Raw genomic sequence first — 16,378 nt, 5'->3', positions numbered from 1 at the left:
CCTGGCATGTCAGCGGGCTTCCATGCAAAAATGTCCCAGTTCTCACGGAGGAACTGGATGAGCGCTTCTTCCTATTTCGGGTCGAGTGTTGTGGAGATGTGGGTCGGAGCTGCATCGGGGTCGGTCGGGTGAATGTGAACAGGCTTCGTCTCACCGGACGACTGAAATGCAGACTCTGTGGCGGGTTTCTTCGATCGCAACAAGTCACTCGGATCTGCGTTTTGCTTGTATTCTTCGAACTCGACCGCTGTCACCTGGGAATCAGCAATCTTTGAGCTTTTCTGGAAGCACTCTTCTGCCTTTTTCCGATCACCGGTGACAGTGATCACTCCTTTGGGGCCGGCCCATTCCTTTCAGTGTGTCTGCATACAGCAAATTCAGCCCACTACCACCGTCCATAAGCACTTTTGTCAGTCGAGTGCCTTCAACAACTGGATCGACCACCAAAGCTTGCCTCCCAGGGGTGGCAATATGAGTCGGGTGATCAGATTGGTCGAAGGTGATGGGTGTTTGGGACCATTTCAGATAATTTGCTTTTGCTGGGGCAACCATGTTCACCTCACGGTTAATAACTTTCAATCGACTCTTGCTCTCCACATCTACAAAGATCATCAGAGTAGAGTTGATATGCGGATATCCTTCCTCACTGTCCTCCTTGTCTTTGGCCTTGTCCGACTCCTTCTCCTTGTTATTAGACTGTTTTCCCTGAAACTGCTGGATCAGGAGTCGACATTGGCGAGTGGTGTGCTTCGGGTAGATGATATTCCCCTCTTCATCTTTCTTCGTGTGGATGTGACACGGCATATCCATCACGTCGTTCCCTTCTTTATCCTTTACATTCTTAGGGTTCCAGGATCCTTTTGGTTTCCCTTTAAACTTTCCCTGAGTCACGGCCAGAGCCTCTCCAGGAGCTGCCGGTTCAGCCTTCCGCTTCTGTTTCCGACTAGTGTTTCCCTTTTCCGACTGACTCGGCTTGTGCTTGCCGCTTCGGAGTCGGTCTTCTTCTTCGCCGTTGGCGTACTTGGTAGCAATCTCCATCATCCGACTCAAGGTCATGTCACCGGTTCGACCAAACTTCAAACTCAATTCTCTGTTCTTGACGCCATCTTTAAAGGCGCAGACTGCCTGATGATCAGACACATTCTCCACAGTATGGTGCAAAGTGATCCATCTCTGAATATACTCTCTGAGAGTCTCATTGGTCTTCTGCACGCAGACTTGCAACTCCGTCAATCCAGCCGGTCGCTTGCAAGTTCCAACGTTCTGATGAACACTCGGGACAGATCTTCCCAAGTGTAAATGCTGCTAGGAGGTAATTGAGTCAACCATGCCCTGGCAGAACCTTCCAGCATGAGGGGCAAATGCTTCATGGCCACCTCGTCGTTCTCACCACCAATCTGAACCGCCACTCGGTAGTCCTCAAGCCAAGTTTCAGGCTTAGACTCACCAGTGAACTTGCTGACTCCTGTTGCCAACCTGAAATTGGGAGGGATAACTGCGGCTCTGATAGCTCTGCTGAAACATTCAGGACCAGAAACATGCACTCGACTGCTTGTGGGCGCATCTCTGTCGAGTCCACCTCGATGGGCTCTGTTCCGGTCGACCAAACCTTGCACGATAATGGATCGCGCGTCGAAGCCTGGTTCTCTGGGGTCGACTGGAACTCTTCGCCCCGCACTGAACTGATGTCTGTCATCTTGCTGCCGAGGAGCGTAAGACCCACCCCTCGGAGGGGAATTGGGCACTCGACGCCTATCATCTCGGTCGAGTCAGTCACCATATTGGTCTCGCCGATTCTCGCGCCCTTCACGCCGCGGAGGCGATCTGGGACTGTGAGCCGACTGAACCGTATTCGCAGCGACGGATCGACTGTGAATTCTGTTGCGCGACTGCGACACGGCCGAATTCTGATCTCCTGCTGCCCGGAGCAGATCCCTGATCTGCATCAAGCCTCTGCCAGCTTCCGACTGAGAGGGCTGGATGGACTCTGCTATACGGGTCGCAGCTGCCAAATTCTGGATTGGGGTTCGATATACCTGAGTCGGCGGGAAGAGTTGATGTCGACTGGTGTCAGGAACTCGTTGCCGCGCGCGCTCGTCGAGTGCTCGCTGAAGATTCTCCAGTCGAGTGCGTTCGGCCAAATTGGCCAAACGTGCCTCCTCCAAGGCGCGAGCCTCGGGAGTTTCTCCTGCGATGGGAGTACGCAGGACATCCACGTTCCTGCGGTGAAGTTCTTCTCTTTGCAGAGAGTCGAGTGGCTCGGGCTGGTACTCTTCGTGGTCTCGCGCGGGGTCGCCTCCGTCGCCTGCTCCACCATCACGGGCGAAGCCAAGGGGACTGCGGGGCCCGTCGACCATCAGGATTTCCGCTGCTGGATCACTGCTATCGCACTCGGATGCGGTCTCTAGGGAGCCAGTCGACAGATCGAACAGGCCGTAGAGAGATTCGTCGGGCTCGATTGCCGCAACTTGGGTGGTGGCCGTCTGGCGAGCCACCGCGTGCCTCACCCACCGCTGAATCCTCGACCGGCCTGAGCGCTTGCGCTGGCGGGAGACCGAGAGGGTGGTTGATGGGGATGTCGACCGATACGGGGTCGACGGTTGCCGCAGCAGAACGCCGCGGACACATGCGCGAAAATGCGTCGCACCGCGGACGGGGAGCGCATCAACGTCGAGTGGAGCCTCCTGGAGCCAAGCGGAGTCGTCGGCGATGAAGGTGAGAGCGCCGAGACGGATCTCTCGACCCTCGACCAAAACTCCAGCAGCCACCATGATGAAAGTACTCGGAAGAATCGCAACTTCTTCACAAAATTGCTAAAAACACCTGCCCCACGGTGGGCGCCAACTGTCGTGGTTCTAAGTCTGACAGTAGAGTGGGGGGTAGTAATGGAGAGGCAAGGTTCTAGCTATGGAGAAGTTGTAAACACAAGAGATGTACGAGTTCAGGCCCTTCTCGGAGGAAGTAAAAGCCCTACGCCTCGGAGCCCGGAGGCGGTCGAGTGGATTGTGTGTATATGAGTTACAGGGTGCCGAACCCTTCTGCCTGTGGAGGGGGGTGGCTTATATAGAGTGCGCCAGGACCCCAGCCAGCCCACGTAATGAAGGGTTTAAGGGACATTAAGTCCGGGGCGTTACTGGTAACGTCCCACATAAAGTGTCTTAACTACCATAAAGTCTACTTAACTACAGGCCGTTGCAGTGCAGAGTGCCTTTTGACCTCCTGGTAGTCGAGTGAGTCTTCGTGGTCGAGTCCTTCAAGTCAGTCGAGTGAGTCCCTCGTTGGTCGACTGGAAGGTGACCTCTTCTAAGGGTGTCCTTGGGCAGGGTATTTAGATCAGGTCTGTGACCCTACCCTAGGTACATGACTCCATCAGTGCTGGAGACCGCCGGCGCCCTCGGAGCCGTGCCCGCGCTTCCTCGTCGTCCCCTGGCCCTGTGGCGGCCTCGGTGTCGGCCGAGGAGTGGCCTTCGCTCCCTCTCGTGCCAGCTCCGGCGTTGTTGACGGCGGCGGCGACACGGGTGGCGGAGACAGCCAACGCGCTAGGGTTGCTGCTGCCGGGCGGGGTGCCAGCCTTGGGCCTGCTTCCGCCTGTTGGGCCTGGGCCGGCCTCGGGCTGTCTTGGGGCCCAACCGCCTTCTGGGGTTGATTCCTGTGGGGCTGTGGGGGGTCAGGTGGGCGCTGCAGCTGCTGGGCCTGGACGTGCGCGACCCCTCGCTAGGGTTTCCAGCTCGTCCCAATGAGGTGTGGCGCTTTAGGCGGTTTGCCAGATCTCTCTCCCCCCTTCCTCCTCCACCCCTCACCCGCTCCTTTGTTGCGGTGGCAGCCATGGGAGACAGGCGTGCGGAGAAGAGGCCGATGGATCCTCTGATCCCCGACGAGGAGCGGAGGCGTGAGAAGGCGCTGCGGAAGCAGGCGAAGCGTGGCCAGCGGGCCAGGACGGCGGGGCGTGAAGATGGTGGCGGTGGTTTCGATCAAGGACAAGGTGGTGGATTCGGTCAGGGCTACGGGGTAGCCATGGCCAAAGCTATGGCTCTGGATCTCACGGGCGCGAGGGGGATTGGGGTCCTCCTTCCCCTTGGTGGGGTCAGCAGGAGCGGAAGAAGAAGCGCAAGCATGGGTCGCGGCGGCGCGAGCTGGAGCGCAAGCCTCAGGAGCACCCACTCTGTGGTGGGGGCCATGGGGATCCGTTGGCCAAGAAGCCGCGGGCGTCAGCCGTTCCGCTGGCGGTAGTGCTGTCGGACGCGCCGCGGGGGTCGGCGGCCGTGCCCATCCCGGTCGAAGAAGAGGGGGGCGAAAGCTTCAAGTGCGGCAGGACCGGGCATTTCCAAGCCAAGTGCACCTTCCCTCCCCTCTGCGTGATCTGTAAGCAGGAAGGACACGCCTCGGCCTTCTGCCCGTCGCGGGGCAAGCATCTTCACCTCCAGATCATGGGCAGTGCTATCCCGGGCGAAGGTTTTTTCTGCTTGGAGTTCGAGGAAGAAGAGGAGGTGGAGGGCAATAATCTCCAGGTTGCCAATGGTGCTATCTTGTCGGCGGAGCCAGGGAGGCTCTCGCTGCGCGTGCTCAAGTAGGAGCTGAAGCACATGGTGGCGGGGGATTGGGACTGGCATATTTCTCAAGTGGGTGATGATGATTATGCAGTTACTTTTCCCTCCGCGGATCTGCTGCACATGGTCAAATCTAGTGGTAAACTGTTTCTCTCCATCAATGACATTACGGTGCGGGTGCGTGATACTATCCAGGAGACCTGCGTGCCCCTCTCCATGCCGGAGGTGTGGCTTTGTCTCCATGGCATCCCTAAGAAGCACCGCCGCGTCGATCGCCTGATGGAAGGACTGAAGATGTTGGGCAGGCCCATTGTGGTGGACGAGCTCTCTCTCTCATTCGGATGGGACCGATGAGGATGAAGTTTGGCTGCAAAGCCCCGGACAAGATGAATGGCTTCGTGCAAGTATGGTTCAACCATGAGGGCTATGACATCAAGGTGGAGGTGGAAAGACTCCCGAAGCGCACTGGTGAGGGGCCAGTGGCGCCAGGTTCTGACAAGGCTCCTCCCCGCCCTAGCGACAAACACACGGGCCAGCCTGGTTCGGGGACCGGGGGTGCGGCAGGCCAGCCGCAGGCTGCTCCCGGAGCTTAGGAAGGGACGAGCATCGCCAATGGCAACCTCCAGCAGGATGTGGAGATGGCCTGCCGTGAAGAGGAGAATGAGGACAACATGCCGGATACGCCGATTGATACGGAGACTTGGGATAAGCTGGGCCTCAAAGCTCTCGCGCTCGATGAGGACAAAGAAGTCGCGGAGCCGAGGCGCTTGCGATTGCGAACACGGCTGGGAGCAGTCCGACACCGTCTCGTGCGCTGATGGGGGCATTTAACCAGGTTGGCCCTAAGGCGTTGGCTGGTGCTGGCTCTATGCTTTCGGGCGCCCCGGCCTCTCCCAGCCTGCTGGGCTCTGACACGGGTGTGGTGCTCAACGAACCATCCATGCAAACCCCGATGTCAAGTCATCGCAGCGCGGGGGGATCTGGGCGTGCTCCCAAGAAGACGGCTGGACGCAAGCCTTCGGCCAACCTCGCCGTGCTTTCCCTTCCTTCGCCTAATGCGTCGGTGTGCGTGGACCTGCAGGCTGCTCTGGGTTCTACGGGCGAGTCGGCTAAGGCTCGGCGCTCTCGTGCATCCCCAGTGTCCCAGCGCGCTCCTAGTGCCCGGGCCAAGGCACAGCTGGGCGAGCTGTCTTCCATGGAGAGCGCGCAGCTGCGCCTAGCAGAGAAGAACCTCGGAACTTCAGGTAATCCCCCCCCCCCCTCCTTTAAGATTCTGAATGCCTTTACAGACCCTGAACTTGTCTCGATCCTAGACGATAGCGGTTTTAAAGTAGGTGCGCAGAGCGGTGAGCTAGTTTCGCTGATTCGCGCTCGCGAAGATGCCCAAGTGGCTCTGGCCAAGGCAGCCGCGTTGGCAAAGGCCGGGGAGGCCTCTGCCACGGCTCTGGCAGTGCCTGACCCTGTTGGGTCTGTTGTGGTGTCGGGTGGGGCCGCTGAAACCAAGGAGGTTGAGGCTACCCCCTCGACGAGCCGTACCCCGGCTAAAAAACGTGTGGCAAAACCGGTGACATCCAGAGGGGTGCGCCTTCGCAATCGAATTATCTGATGTGTTACCTTTTCTGGAACATTCGGGGCTGCGGCCATTCAGGTCGCCAAACCCAGCTCAAGAGTACATTGCCCGAGAGCGTATTGACGTCGTTGCGCTTCAAGAAACGATTAAAGCCGATTTTACTTATAGAGATCTGGCAGCCTACGACCCTCTTCATCGTTTTGTATGGGGCTGGGTGCCTTCCTGTGGCCACTCGGGCGGTCTTCTTCTGGGATGTAACAGTGATGTTTGTGATGTTGTAAGCTGGGATGCGGGTATTTTTTTTCATTTCAGTCACGATCAAACACAAGATTTCCTTTGTTTCTTGGGCGATTGTATGTGTCTACGGCCCGGCAGATCACTCTCGGGCGGCTGATTTCTTGGGTGAAATCCAAAGTTTGGTTGGGGCCAAACAAGCCGTCAATATCCCCATCGTCCTTGGGGGCGATTTTAACCTTATTCGCTCGGGAGCGGATAAGAACAACCACGATATCGACTGGCCTAGAGTGAACTTGTTAAATAATACTATCGTGGCATGTGCCCTGCGGGAGATTGCTAGGACAGGCGCTAGATTTACGTGGACCAACAAACAACTCTCCTGGTGCGTAGTGTTCTCGATCGTGTCTTTGTGACCTCCGATTGGGAAGTGCTCTTCCCCATGTGTACGTTGGTGGCAGAAACGCGCATTGGGTCGGACCACGTGCCGCTGATTTTGGCCTCGGGGGAGGACCGGATCAAGCGCAGCCCTCGTTTCTACTTTGAAACAGGGTGGTTTGAGGTTGAGGGCTTCGGCCCCTTGCTCATTGCGTGCTGGGAGCGTGCAAGAGCTGCGGTCGGCCGCTCCAGGGGTCCTCTTGACACTTGGATTTCGGCGGCTGGTGCCCTCCATGGTTTCCTCCGTGGGTGGGGTGCAAACCACGGGAGTGACGCGAAGCACGCTAGGGATGCTATTATCGCCGAAACTAAAGCCCTAGACACTCAAGCTGATACCAGACCCTTCTTGGAAGCGGAATGGGCCAACCGTTACGCTCTTGAAAACCAGGTGCTTGCTATCCTTAGGGAGGAGGAGGAATACTGGCGCCGTAGGGGCGGCGTCAAGTGGATCACCAAGGACGACGCGAATACGGGATATTTCCACGCCTTTGCCAACGGCCATAAACGGAAGTGCTCGATTTTGAGACTTCAATCCGATCAAGGGCTGTTGGTTAGTCAGGCCGAGATCTCGGCCCACATCTATGGTTTCTTCCTCAACTTGTTGGGAACAGCCGAGGAGAAGCCCTGTAACAACCCCAGTATCATGCTACAGTAATATCTTGCCTAATGATGCCATGTCGTCATAATTAAGTTGCTAATCCTCACTTTGTTTCAAACCAAACACAAATTCAAATTTAAAATGCCAGTCAAATATTTATTTCTTCAATCAGTAAAACTAAAATGTTCACCTTATCCTATAAATTCCCCTGATCATTGTCATGTTGAAACAACCTCTGTTAAATTCTCAAGATGCCCATGGGAATTAATTTAGTGGTCCAACATCAATTATTTTGGCTTTTTCAATTTCAAAAAAAAAGAGTTAGACAACTCCTTTTGACCCCAAATCTTTTTGTTCCATATCAAGGTTTTGTGTTAGATTTATGTGCCAAGTTTTGTTCAAAACAAAACTCATTTGGTACTAAAAGGAAATGCAAAACAGTGCCTGAGAATTATAGCAGGAAAGGGAAAAGACAAGGACTAAAGCTACTGTGCAATTAGGCCTGCTCAGCGACAGTGCCGGCCCAGCCCGCTCCCAGGTCGCCCCCAACCTCTCCCCTCCAGCTGCCCATGACGCCCGAGCCAGGACGTCGTTCCCGCCACACCCTCTCGCCATCGTGTCGCTACAGGGCGCCTGCAGGGGATAAGAAGACCAGCACCGACGCTCTGGACTCCCAAGATCTTTTCTTCCTCTTTCCCACGCTCTGCTCCGTCCACCTCGCACGTGCCCGAGACGTTGTCGCCATCGCCTTCGCCATCATCGTGGCCATCGAGCTTCCGTGCCACCGGAGGATGTCCAGGAGAGCCGCAGCTTCCGCCTTCATCGTCTTCATCGCTGGATCGGAGCCAAGACGCCTGAACGACGACACCCGCGACCGTCTTCCACGCCACGGCCACCGCAACCCCGCCGCTCAATCCGCCGCCGTCTGCCCACACCGAGCCTCCCCCAAGCCCGCTTTGCACATCTGCAGGGGCGTTGTGAGCTCCACTCCTCCCCTTACTCCCCTGCTCATCTCCGCGCTCGTAGTCGTTGACCACGTCATGGCCGTACTCATCGCCGTAGACGAGCTCGCCGCCGTGACCACCGTAGCCCGAGCTCGCGCCCAAGCTCGTAGTCGAGCTCCTGGAGCTCGTAGGAGCCCAACCCCGCTCCCCGCGTCGCTTGACATGCCCCCACATCGCCGTAACCACCAACGCCGAAATTTGGTGTCCGCTCCGTCGCTCGCCGCCATGACGAGAGCTCCGCTCCCCGTGCGTGTGCGCGCTGACCACACCCTGACCTCGCCCCGACCGCCCACGCGCCCGTCTGTCTCCGCTCACCGTTGGCCGCAGCCGCGCTGGCCCGCGCGCCCCTGCTCGTGGGTCGTGGCCGCACCCACGCGACCCGGCCGCCGCTCCCGCATGTTGCTGCTGTTGCAGATGTGTGGTGTACGCTGTGTGTATGGTGCGTGCAGTGTGTGCATGGCTCCGGCCTCGCCCGCCTTCGGCCAGCCTCGCCGCGCCTGCGCCACGCCGTTGCGCTGCCCCTGCTTCCCCATTGCCGATGCTGCTCGCTGCCTACTGTCGCTGCTCTGCCTGTACTGCTGCAGCTACAGTAACTGCGCTAGCTAGCTTTTCTAATTCTACGATGGTTAACCCTCTAGATAGCCCTCAAACTCCGGCAAAACAATTGTTAACATGAGTAAAAATAATATGTGAAGGAAGTACACTTGACAAACTTCAATATACCCCACTGGACCAAATCCATTTGATGCGCGGATTAAATCCTATAAAATTCACAAAATGGTAAGTTCTGTTAGCTGGAAAACTGAAAAACAGCTTTATAGTAATAGCTACTTTAGAGCTGTTGATGATCAAGCAAATGAACTCTAATATGGAGGAAGGTGTTACTAACATGTAGATCTCAGAAAAATGCTCATAATTGATGTAAGGCACAAGATCATAGGATGTACAGAACAACAGCTATAGCCTCCGAAAAACAGCTAAGTAATGTTCAAAAACCGAGCAGTTCTTAGACTTGGCCAATCTTCAGGAATTTCATAATATTTGTTTAAACTTTGAAAAATCATAGAAAATAAACCGTAACTCGGATGAAAATACTTTGTACATCAAAGTTGCTTAGAACAACGAGACAAATCCGACTACACGGTCCGTTCATCTGTCACATATTCCTAGCATAGCAAACATCGAATTTTTCCCCTCCGGTTTGTCTGTCCGAAAATGCCAAACTTCGGGAAAGCATTCCCGGATGTTATCCCCTTCGCCGGTAACGTGTAGCACCGCGTTAGAACACGTCTAGCTCTGCCTGTTGTCCTGTTATGTACTTGCTTGCTATGTATTTACTGTTTCTCCCCCCCCCCCCTCTTCTCTCCGGTAGACCCCGAGACCGATGTTGCCCCTGCGATCGACTACGTCTCCGACGACCCTTCTTCCGTTTCAGCAGAGCTTCCAGACAAGCAACCCCCCCCCCCTTGAGCATTCCGATATCGCCTATTTCTTTCCCTCTCATGCTTGCATTAGAACTGCTACTGCTTTATGTATAATCCTACTCTGATGCATAGCCTGTTTTTGTTACCTGCTTTCATACCTTACCTGCTTATTCTAAACTGCTTAGTATAGGTTGGTTAGAGATCCATCAGTGACCCCCACCTTGTCCCAGTTGCCCTGCTTTGTGTTCGATGACTCGATCAATGTGATCGACGTCCAGGCCCAGACACCACACATCACTTTCCCCTTTTGTTGCTCGACTTTGCAGAATTACCATCGAGTGCCGAGGATGGAACCTCATACATCACTCCTGATGAGATCTCTGTAGTGTAGCTATCCGGTCGTGGTCATCGAGGGTGATTTCCTCCTTAACCACTTCCGATACGACTCTGTCGTGCAACCCCTCAAGTGTGAACCTCGAGGGTGGATCCTCTTACGTTCACCTTGATGATTACATCGAGTGGAATTCACCGAGGGTGATTCCTCGGGTTTTCCCCTTGGTGTTAGACACACAGTTACTATGGTTACTATAACTTTACACTGAACCATGTTACTAAAGACGGGTCGGCCCTAAGGGGTACCCGCGCGAGCTTAATAGCGAGTGATGTGGAGTCGGGTTGACCTGGAAGGTGCCCGCGAGATACTTACGAGGCGTGGCCGGGCATTCTTAGCCCTTGCCGCAAGTACTCGAGACGGGGCGACGAGGTCACATCTTTCGTGAGTCTCTGCTCGTGACCGCACTACCAACACACTAACGGTTTGGATATTTGATCCGAGGGGCCTCTGGCCTGATAGCACTAACCATCACGTGGGCATTGTATGGGCGTTCTGTGTCGTATGCATCAGCCGAAGCTTAATAGTCATCAGCGACTGAGCGGCGCACGCCGGGTTGGACTGGTAAGCACCTGCCTTTTTGAAGGAGGTAGCTAGGCCTGCTCACCGGCCGCGTACGCAACGTGCAGGAGTTTCCGGGGAGATGGCCCATGACCCCTGGGGGCATAGGTTTAGTCCGGCGTGCTGACCTCTCTATTAAGCCTAGGTCGGGTTGCGGCGTATTGTTTGGCCGAGGCCGGGCATGACCCAGGAAAGTGTGTCCGGCCGGAGTTAATCGAGCATGGTGGGTAAGTTGGTGCACCCCTGCAGGGAAGAAAACATCTATCGATAGCCTGTCCTATGGTAACGGACACTTGGAGTTGTATCCCGATCGACAACTGGATACTTGAGGTGATAACTGGATAGTATGGCTTTGGGATTGCTTTCTCGCAGGGAGTCAGAGAAAGGATCTCTGGCCAAGGTTGTTAACACTACTACTACTTTACTTTATGCTACTCTTATCTCTTCTGATGCTGCAAGATGCTTGGAGTTGCTTGAAGATGCTAGTCTTCGATAGGCTAGGCTTTCCTTTCTCTTCTGGCATTCTGCAGTCCAGTCCACAGATATAGCCCATTTCATTGATACTGATGCATATGTAGTGTAGATCATTGCTTGCGAGTACTTTGGATGAGTACTCACGGTTGCTTTGCTCCCCCTTTTCCCCCTTTCTTCTTCTTTCCGGTTGATGCAACCAGATGTCGGAGCCCAGGAGCCGGATGCCACCGTCGATGCCTACTACTACGTGGAGACCATCGACAACCAGGAGTAGTTATGAGGCTCCCAGGCAGGAGGCCTTGCCTTTTCAATCGTAGATGCTTTTGTGCAGGCCTTCTTAAGGCAAACTTGTTTAACTTATGTCTGTACTCAGATATTGTTGCTTCCGCTGACTCGTTTGTATTCAAGCTGATGTATTCGAGCCCTCGAGGCCCCTGGCTTGTAATATAAAGCTTGTATTATTTTAATTTGTGTCTAGAGTTGTGTTGTGATATCTTCCCGTGAGTCCTTGATCTTGATCATACACATTTGCGTGTATGATTAGTGTACGATTGAATCGAGGGCGTCACAAGCCCTTACAACTCCGGGCCGACTTCTGGGGAGAAGATGCTCGTGTGTCGCAAGCCGAGAACAACTTCTTGGCCCTGTCCTTCTCCACGGAGGAGATCGACGAAGCGGTGGGAGCAATGAAGATTGACACTGCGCCTGGCCCGGATGGCTGGTCGGTCGCGTTCTTTTGCCGTTTCTAGTCTGCGCTTAAAGACCTTTTTTACGAGATTATTAATGGTTTTGCATTAGGTACGGTAGACGTTTCGCGCCTCAACTTTGGTGTCATCAGCCTCATCCCCAAAGTCAAAGGGGCCGACACTATTAAGCAGTACCGTCCCATCACTCTTATTAACGTGCCTTTCAAGATCTGCTCTAAGGCTTATGCAACCAGACTTGCCCCGATAGCGCAGCGCCTTATCGATCGTAGTCAGTCCGGTTTCCTCAAAGGCTGCAACATTCTCGAAGGGCCGGTAGTGTTGCAGGAGATTGTCCACGAGCTTAAACGCACTGGGCAGCCGGCCGTGCTTCTTAAGCTCGACTTTGAGAAAGCCTACGACCGCGTGAACTGGGAGTTCACTCGCGAGGTCCTGACTCGAAAGGGATCCGAGCGAGGCTTTGTTCACCGCATCATGCACCTGGTCTCGGGAGGCCAGACTGCTGTGTCGATAACGAAGAGGTTGGGAACTTCTTTCGCAACAAACGAGGCCTCAGGCAAGGGGACCCCTACTCGCCTCTGATCTTCAACTTTGTTGCGGACGCCCTATCAGCCATGGTTCATAAGGCTAAGGACGCCGGCCACATCCGCGGTGTTGTTTCTCACCTTCTCCCGGGTGGACTCACGCACCTTCAATATGCGGATGACACCTTACTGCTCTTTGAGCCTGACGATCATAGTGTAGCCTCAATCAAACTCATTCTCCTTGCGTTCGAAATCATTTCTATCCTTAAGATTAATTTCCTTAAGAGCGAGGTGATTGCCATTGGGTTGGACCCTCTCCTCGCTGCCCGTATCGCCAACTTGCTTAATTGCAAGCTAGGGAGCTTTCCAATTAAGTACTTGGGCCTGCCTATCTCGGATAAACACATTTCTATCCTTGAATGGGAACCCCTGTACGGCAAGGTGGCGAACCGGGTTAGCCCTTGGCGCGGCCGGTTCCTCTCCTCGGCAGCCAGGCTGATCCTGACTAACTCCAACCTCTCTTCCCTCCCTCTGTTCACAATGGGCATGTTCTTGCTGGCTGATGGGGTTCATGCCAAGCTCGATACCCCCCGGTCCAAGTTCTTTTGGGAAGGAACTGGGATCAAAAAGAAGTACCACCTGATCAAATGGGCCGCGCTTTGCCGCCCAAAGAAATTCGGGGGCCTTGGGATCCTTAACTCCAAACTTATGAATGTCGCGCTCCTCACCAAGTGGATTTGGAAACTTTCCCAAAACGAGCAGGGGCTTTGGGCGGACATTCTTCACGCCAAATACTTTCCTGATGGGAATTTCCTCACTTCCAAAGTTAAGGGCTCACCTTTTTGGAATGGGATCCAGAAAGTTATGCCAGCCTTCACGTTAGGAGCCAAGTTTTGCGTCAACAACGGTACCTCAATGCGATTTTGGCTAGACCATTGGTTTGGCACGGAACCCTTGTGGCGGAGTCATTTCGCTGCCTACCAATTAGTCACTAACATTGATATACTTGTGGCTGACGCGCTTCGCTTCAATCCGCCCGTTGTCTCCTTCAAAAGACCCATCCTCGCTAACGAACGAGCCTGTTGGGATGGGCTTGTTGCTGCTCTGGAGGGAGTGGTCCTCCGCCCTGAGGCCGACTCGGTCTCCTGGGCCCTCTCTCGCTCTGGGAAGTTCTTTGTCCAATCCCTTTACAACAAACTGACCGAGGGACCGACCCTGGACATAGCTAGGGGGCTATGGAAAGCATCTATTCCCCTAAAGATCAAAATTTTCTTATGGCAAATGTTTCGTGACCGCCTGCCCTCCTCTAATAACATCGCTCTTAGGAACGGGCCTTCCGATGGCTCTTGCGTGCTATGCGGACAGCACGAAGATGCCAACCACATCTTTTTTAACTACTACCTTGCCCGCTTTGCTTGGAGTGCGGTTAGGGAGGCTTTTGATCAGAATTGAAACCCGCTCTCGGCTTCGGACCTTCGTGCTATCCTTGTCGCTCACAGGGGCGGTTTTGGGCGTGTGTTGTGGAGTTGTGTGGGTGCTTTGCTGTGGACCATCTGGACTACACGCAACATGATGACTATTGAGCACAAATTTCCTTCTCACCCGGCTGACATTATTTTCAAATGCCACTTGTTCCTTCAGACATGGACGCCGTTGGGGAAACGGCGTGATGCGGACCGGATAACGGAGGCTATGGAGCGGATCATTTGATCCAGATTGGCGCCCGCCACTAGCTTGCCGTTGGTTGCAGTCTTTTGGACTGGCCGTTTGCGCGCTGCAGCTTATTTCCATTTCCTCGCAGGCTTTGGCCGGTAGCATGTAACGTACCTTGGCTGTGGCCACTTTACTTTATGTTGTTCTGTGTTGAACTTGTTGGATTCTGCCTGTTTGTGGGCTTTATTAATTTAAAGCCGGACCCCTCCGGCGTCTTCGTTCTAAAAAAAAAGCATGGAGCTGAAGACGCGCGCACAAGGAACAAGAGTGGAGCTTCAAGTGGGGATGACATGATTTTGAAGCTGCCATAATGACGTATGAAGACTTGGACACAATATACAAGATGTCACTTCATGATTTTCATCCATAGTTTTCTATAGGTGTTGCGCCACCTTATTTTTGGGCCAGTCCCATGTAATTTCGAAATACCATATCATAGGTTGTTTTCGAGTTTGTATTGGTAGGGAAAACAACTTAGAAAGGATTTTAGTCTCACCTTGTCAAGGGTGGATGAAATTCTTTATTGTCTCACTATAAATACAGCCCTTAGGGTATCGTTTAGACTTGGGTTTTGTTTAGTTAAAAGTTAGCCATAGCAACTTTATGTACTTTGTTTGTGTCGAACAACCATGCCAAGACCATACAGAACCCCAACTTTCATCAATAATCATTATCTTTTATTTACAAAATTCAGATTGCAAATCTTAGTTCTTGCTTGTTCTTCGATTGCTTGCCGGGAATAGAGCTTCGTGGTCAGGTGGATCGTGGTCCGACATGGTCAATAACCTCTCGGAGTTGGTTTAGTGATTACTAAGGCGCAACATCATCGCATGTTTGTAGTCGAATCGTCGAAGTTGACTCCACAGAAATCAATAGTTACTATCTCATCGAAACATCAGGACAACTTTGCGCTATCGGCTCCAAAAGGCAAAATGAGGACCTCCAAGGGAAAGTGAGGAAGGTTTGCCAAGTACAAAAGGAGCAACAAGGAGGAGAAGAAGACGGCATCCATTGTTCAAAAGTGAGCAAAAGCTCTCCGCACGGGGTCCTGCACCCCCATGCCCACAGGGTCAAGCCATAAGCTCTTTGGACACCCCATGCCCATGGGACCCGTGTGCAAGCCCCCACCCCCCTTCTTGCCCACAAGTCTGCCTACGAGTAAATATCGGAATGTCCTTTGTACCCCTGACTTATGCCTCGTTCCCTAGGACCTATATAATTCGTACCTCCTTCATTTTCTAGAATTTAGCAAAGCATAAACTAGATCTTAAGAGCGCTTTGGTCATCTTAGAAGTTGGAGAAGAACTATCTCTCAAGACATCTATATCTCCTAGGGATTAGGGAATAACCACCCTTGTTACCCTTTATTTCCTTAGTTGTTCTTGGATCTAAGATGCATCTCTCGTATTGACTTCAGATTTGTAGATCTTGTCCTAGGTGTTGTTTCCCCTTTGCTTACCCTTGTTCTTGTGTTGCTTCCTCAAATCCACCTCCAAATCGTGAAGATCAGGCCACCTATGCGGTTTATATCACCAATGTTTAGTCCAGGATTTGGTCCACGTGTGGCCACAGTCCCACAATATGTGTGCAGTTGTAGGGATTAGTCCACCTTTCTTAGGGAGAAAAGTCATACTCAAACATATAAGCTCAGCCATCCAATGGTAGTAACTCTCGACCAATTGTTCTGCGTGAAGCCAGACTAAAACGCAACCCAGTTGCTACCCATATGGGGTTAGGTCAAAGTAGGGAGATCTAAGCAAGTTTAGAACTGGGACTGTTACAACAAACATGCTAGTAGTACTAGACTAAGGACCCTCCCTTTACTAACATCAGAATATGCGAAAACCCAAGTACTAGAAGAAATAAATGTGATCTACCTCGTTGAAGTCTTCCATGTGCAAGATCCGCTCTACAGATATTAGATACAAACGATCTTCATCTATCTCCTCCCCAAATTTGGTTTCCCACCTAGTAGACAGCTTCTGCGTAATTCAGTTCAGCACATTACAAACCATTAGTCCAACTACACAAGAACTGAACAATCTGCCGTTCATAATGCATTAAGTTTTGAGAGACTAGAACTAACAGAAACATTCCAAATAAACTAAATGCTAACTTTTTCAAGAAGAGTCCAGAATCACGGCCAAGCAGTTCGATTTGCTCGTTCAAATACGCCATAACATTATCATTATTTTC

At 53.1% G+C, this 16,378-nt stretch overlaps 1 protein-coding gene across 1 annotated transcript in view; it reads right to left on the bottom strand.

The window, feature by feature from the left end:
• The window catches only part of LOC123154095 (glutamyl-tRNA reductase-binding protein, chloroplastic), a 49,745-nt gene that overhangs the window by 29,834 nt on the left and 3,533 nt on the right, over nucleotides 1–16,378 (bottom strand). Inside the window, exon 3 of the mRNA XM_044572888.1 lies at nucleotides 16,060–16,164. Within this exon, the coding sequence (XP_044428823.1) occupies nucleotides 16,060–16,164 (105 nt within the window). The remainder of the gene's footprint in view (nucleotides 1–16,059; nucleotides 16,165–16,378) is intronic.

The sequence above is a fragment of the Triticum aestivum genome, chromosome 7A (assembly GCF_018294505.1).
Source record: "Triticum aestivum cultivar Chinese Spring chromosome 7A, IWGSC CS RefSeq v2.1, whole genome shotgun sequence".
NCBI lineage: Eukaryota > Viridiplantae > Streptophyta > Magnoliopsida > Poales > Poaceae > Triticum > Triticum aestivum.
This window is presented reverse-complemented; position numbering and strand designations above follow the sequence as displayed.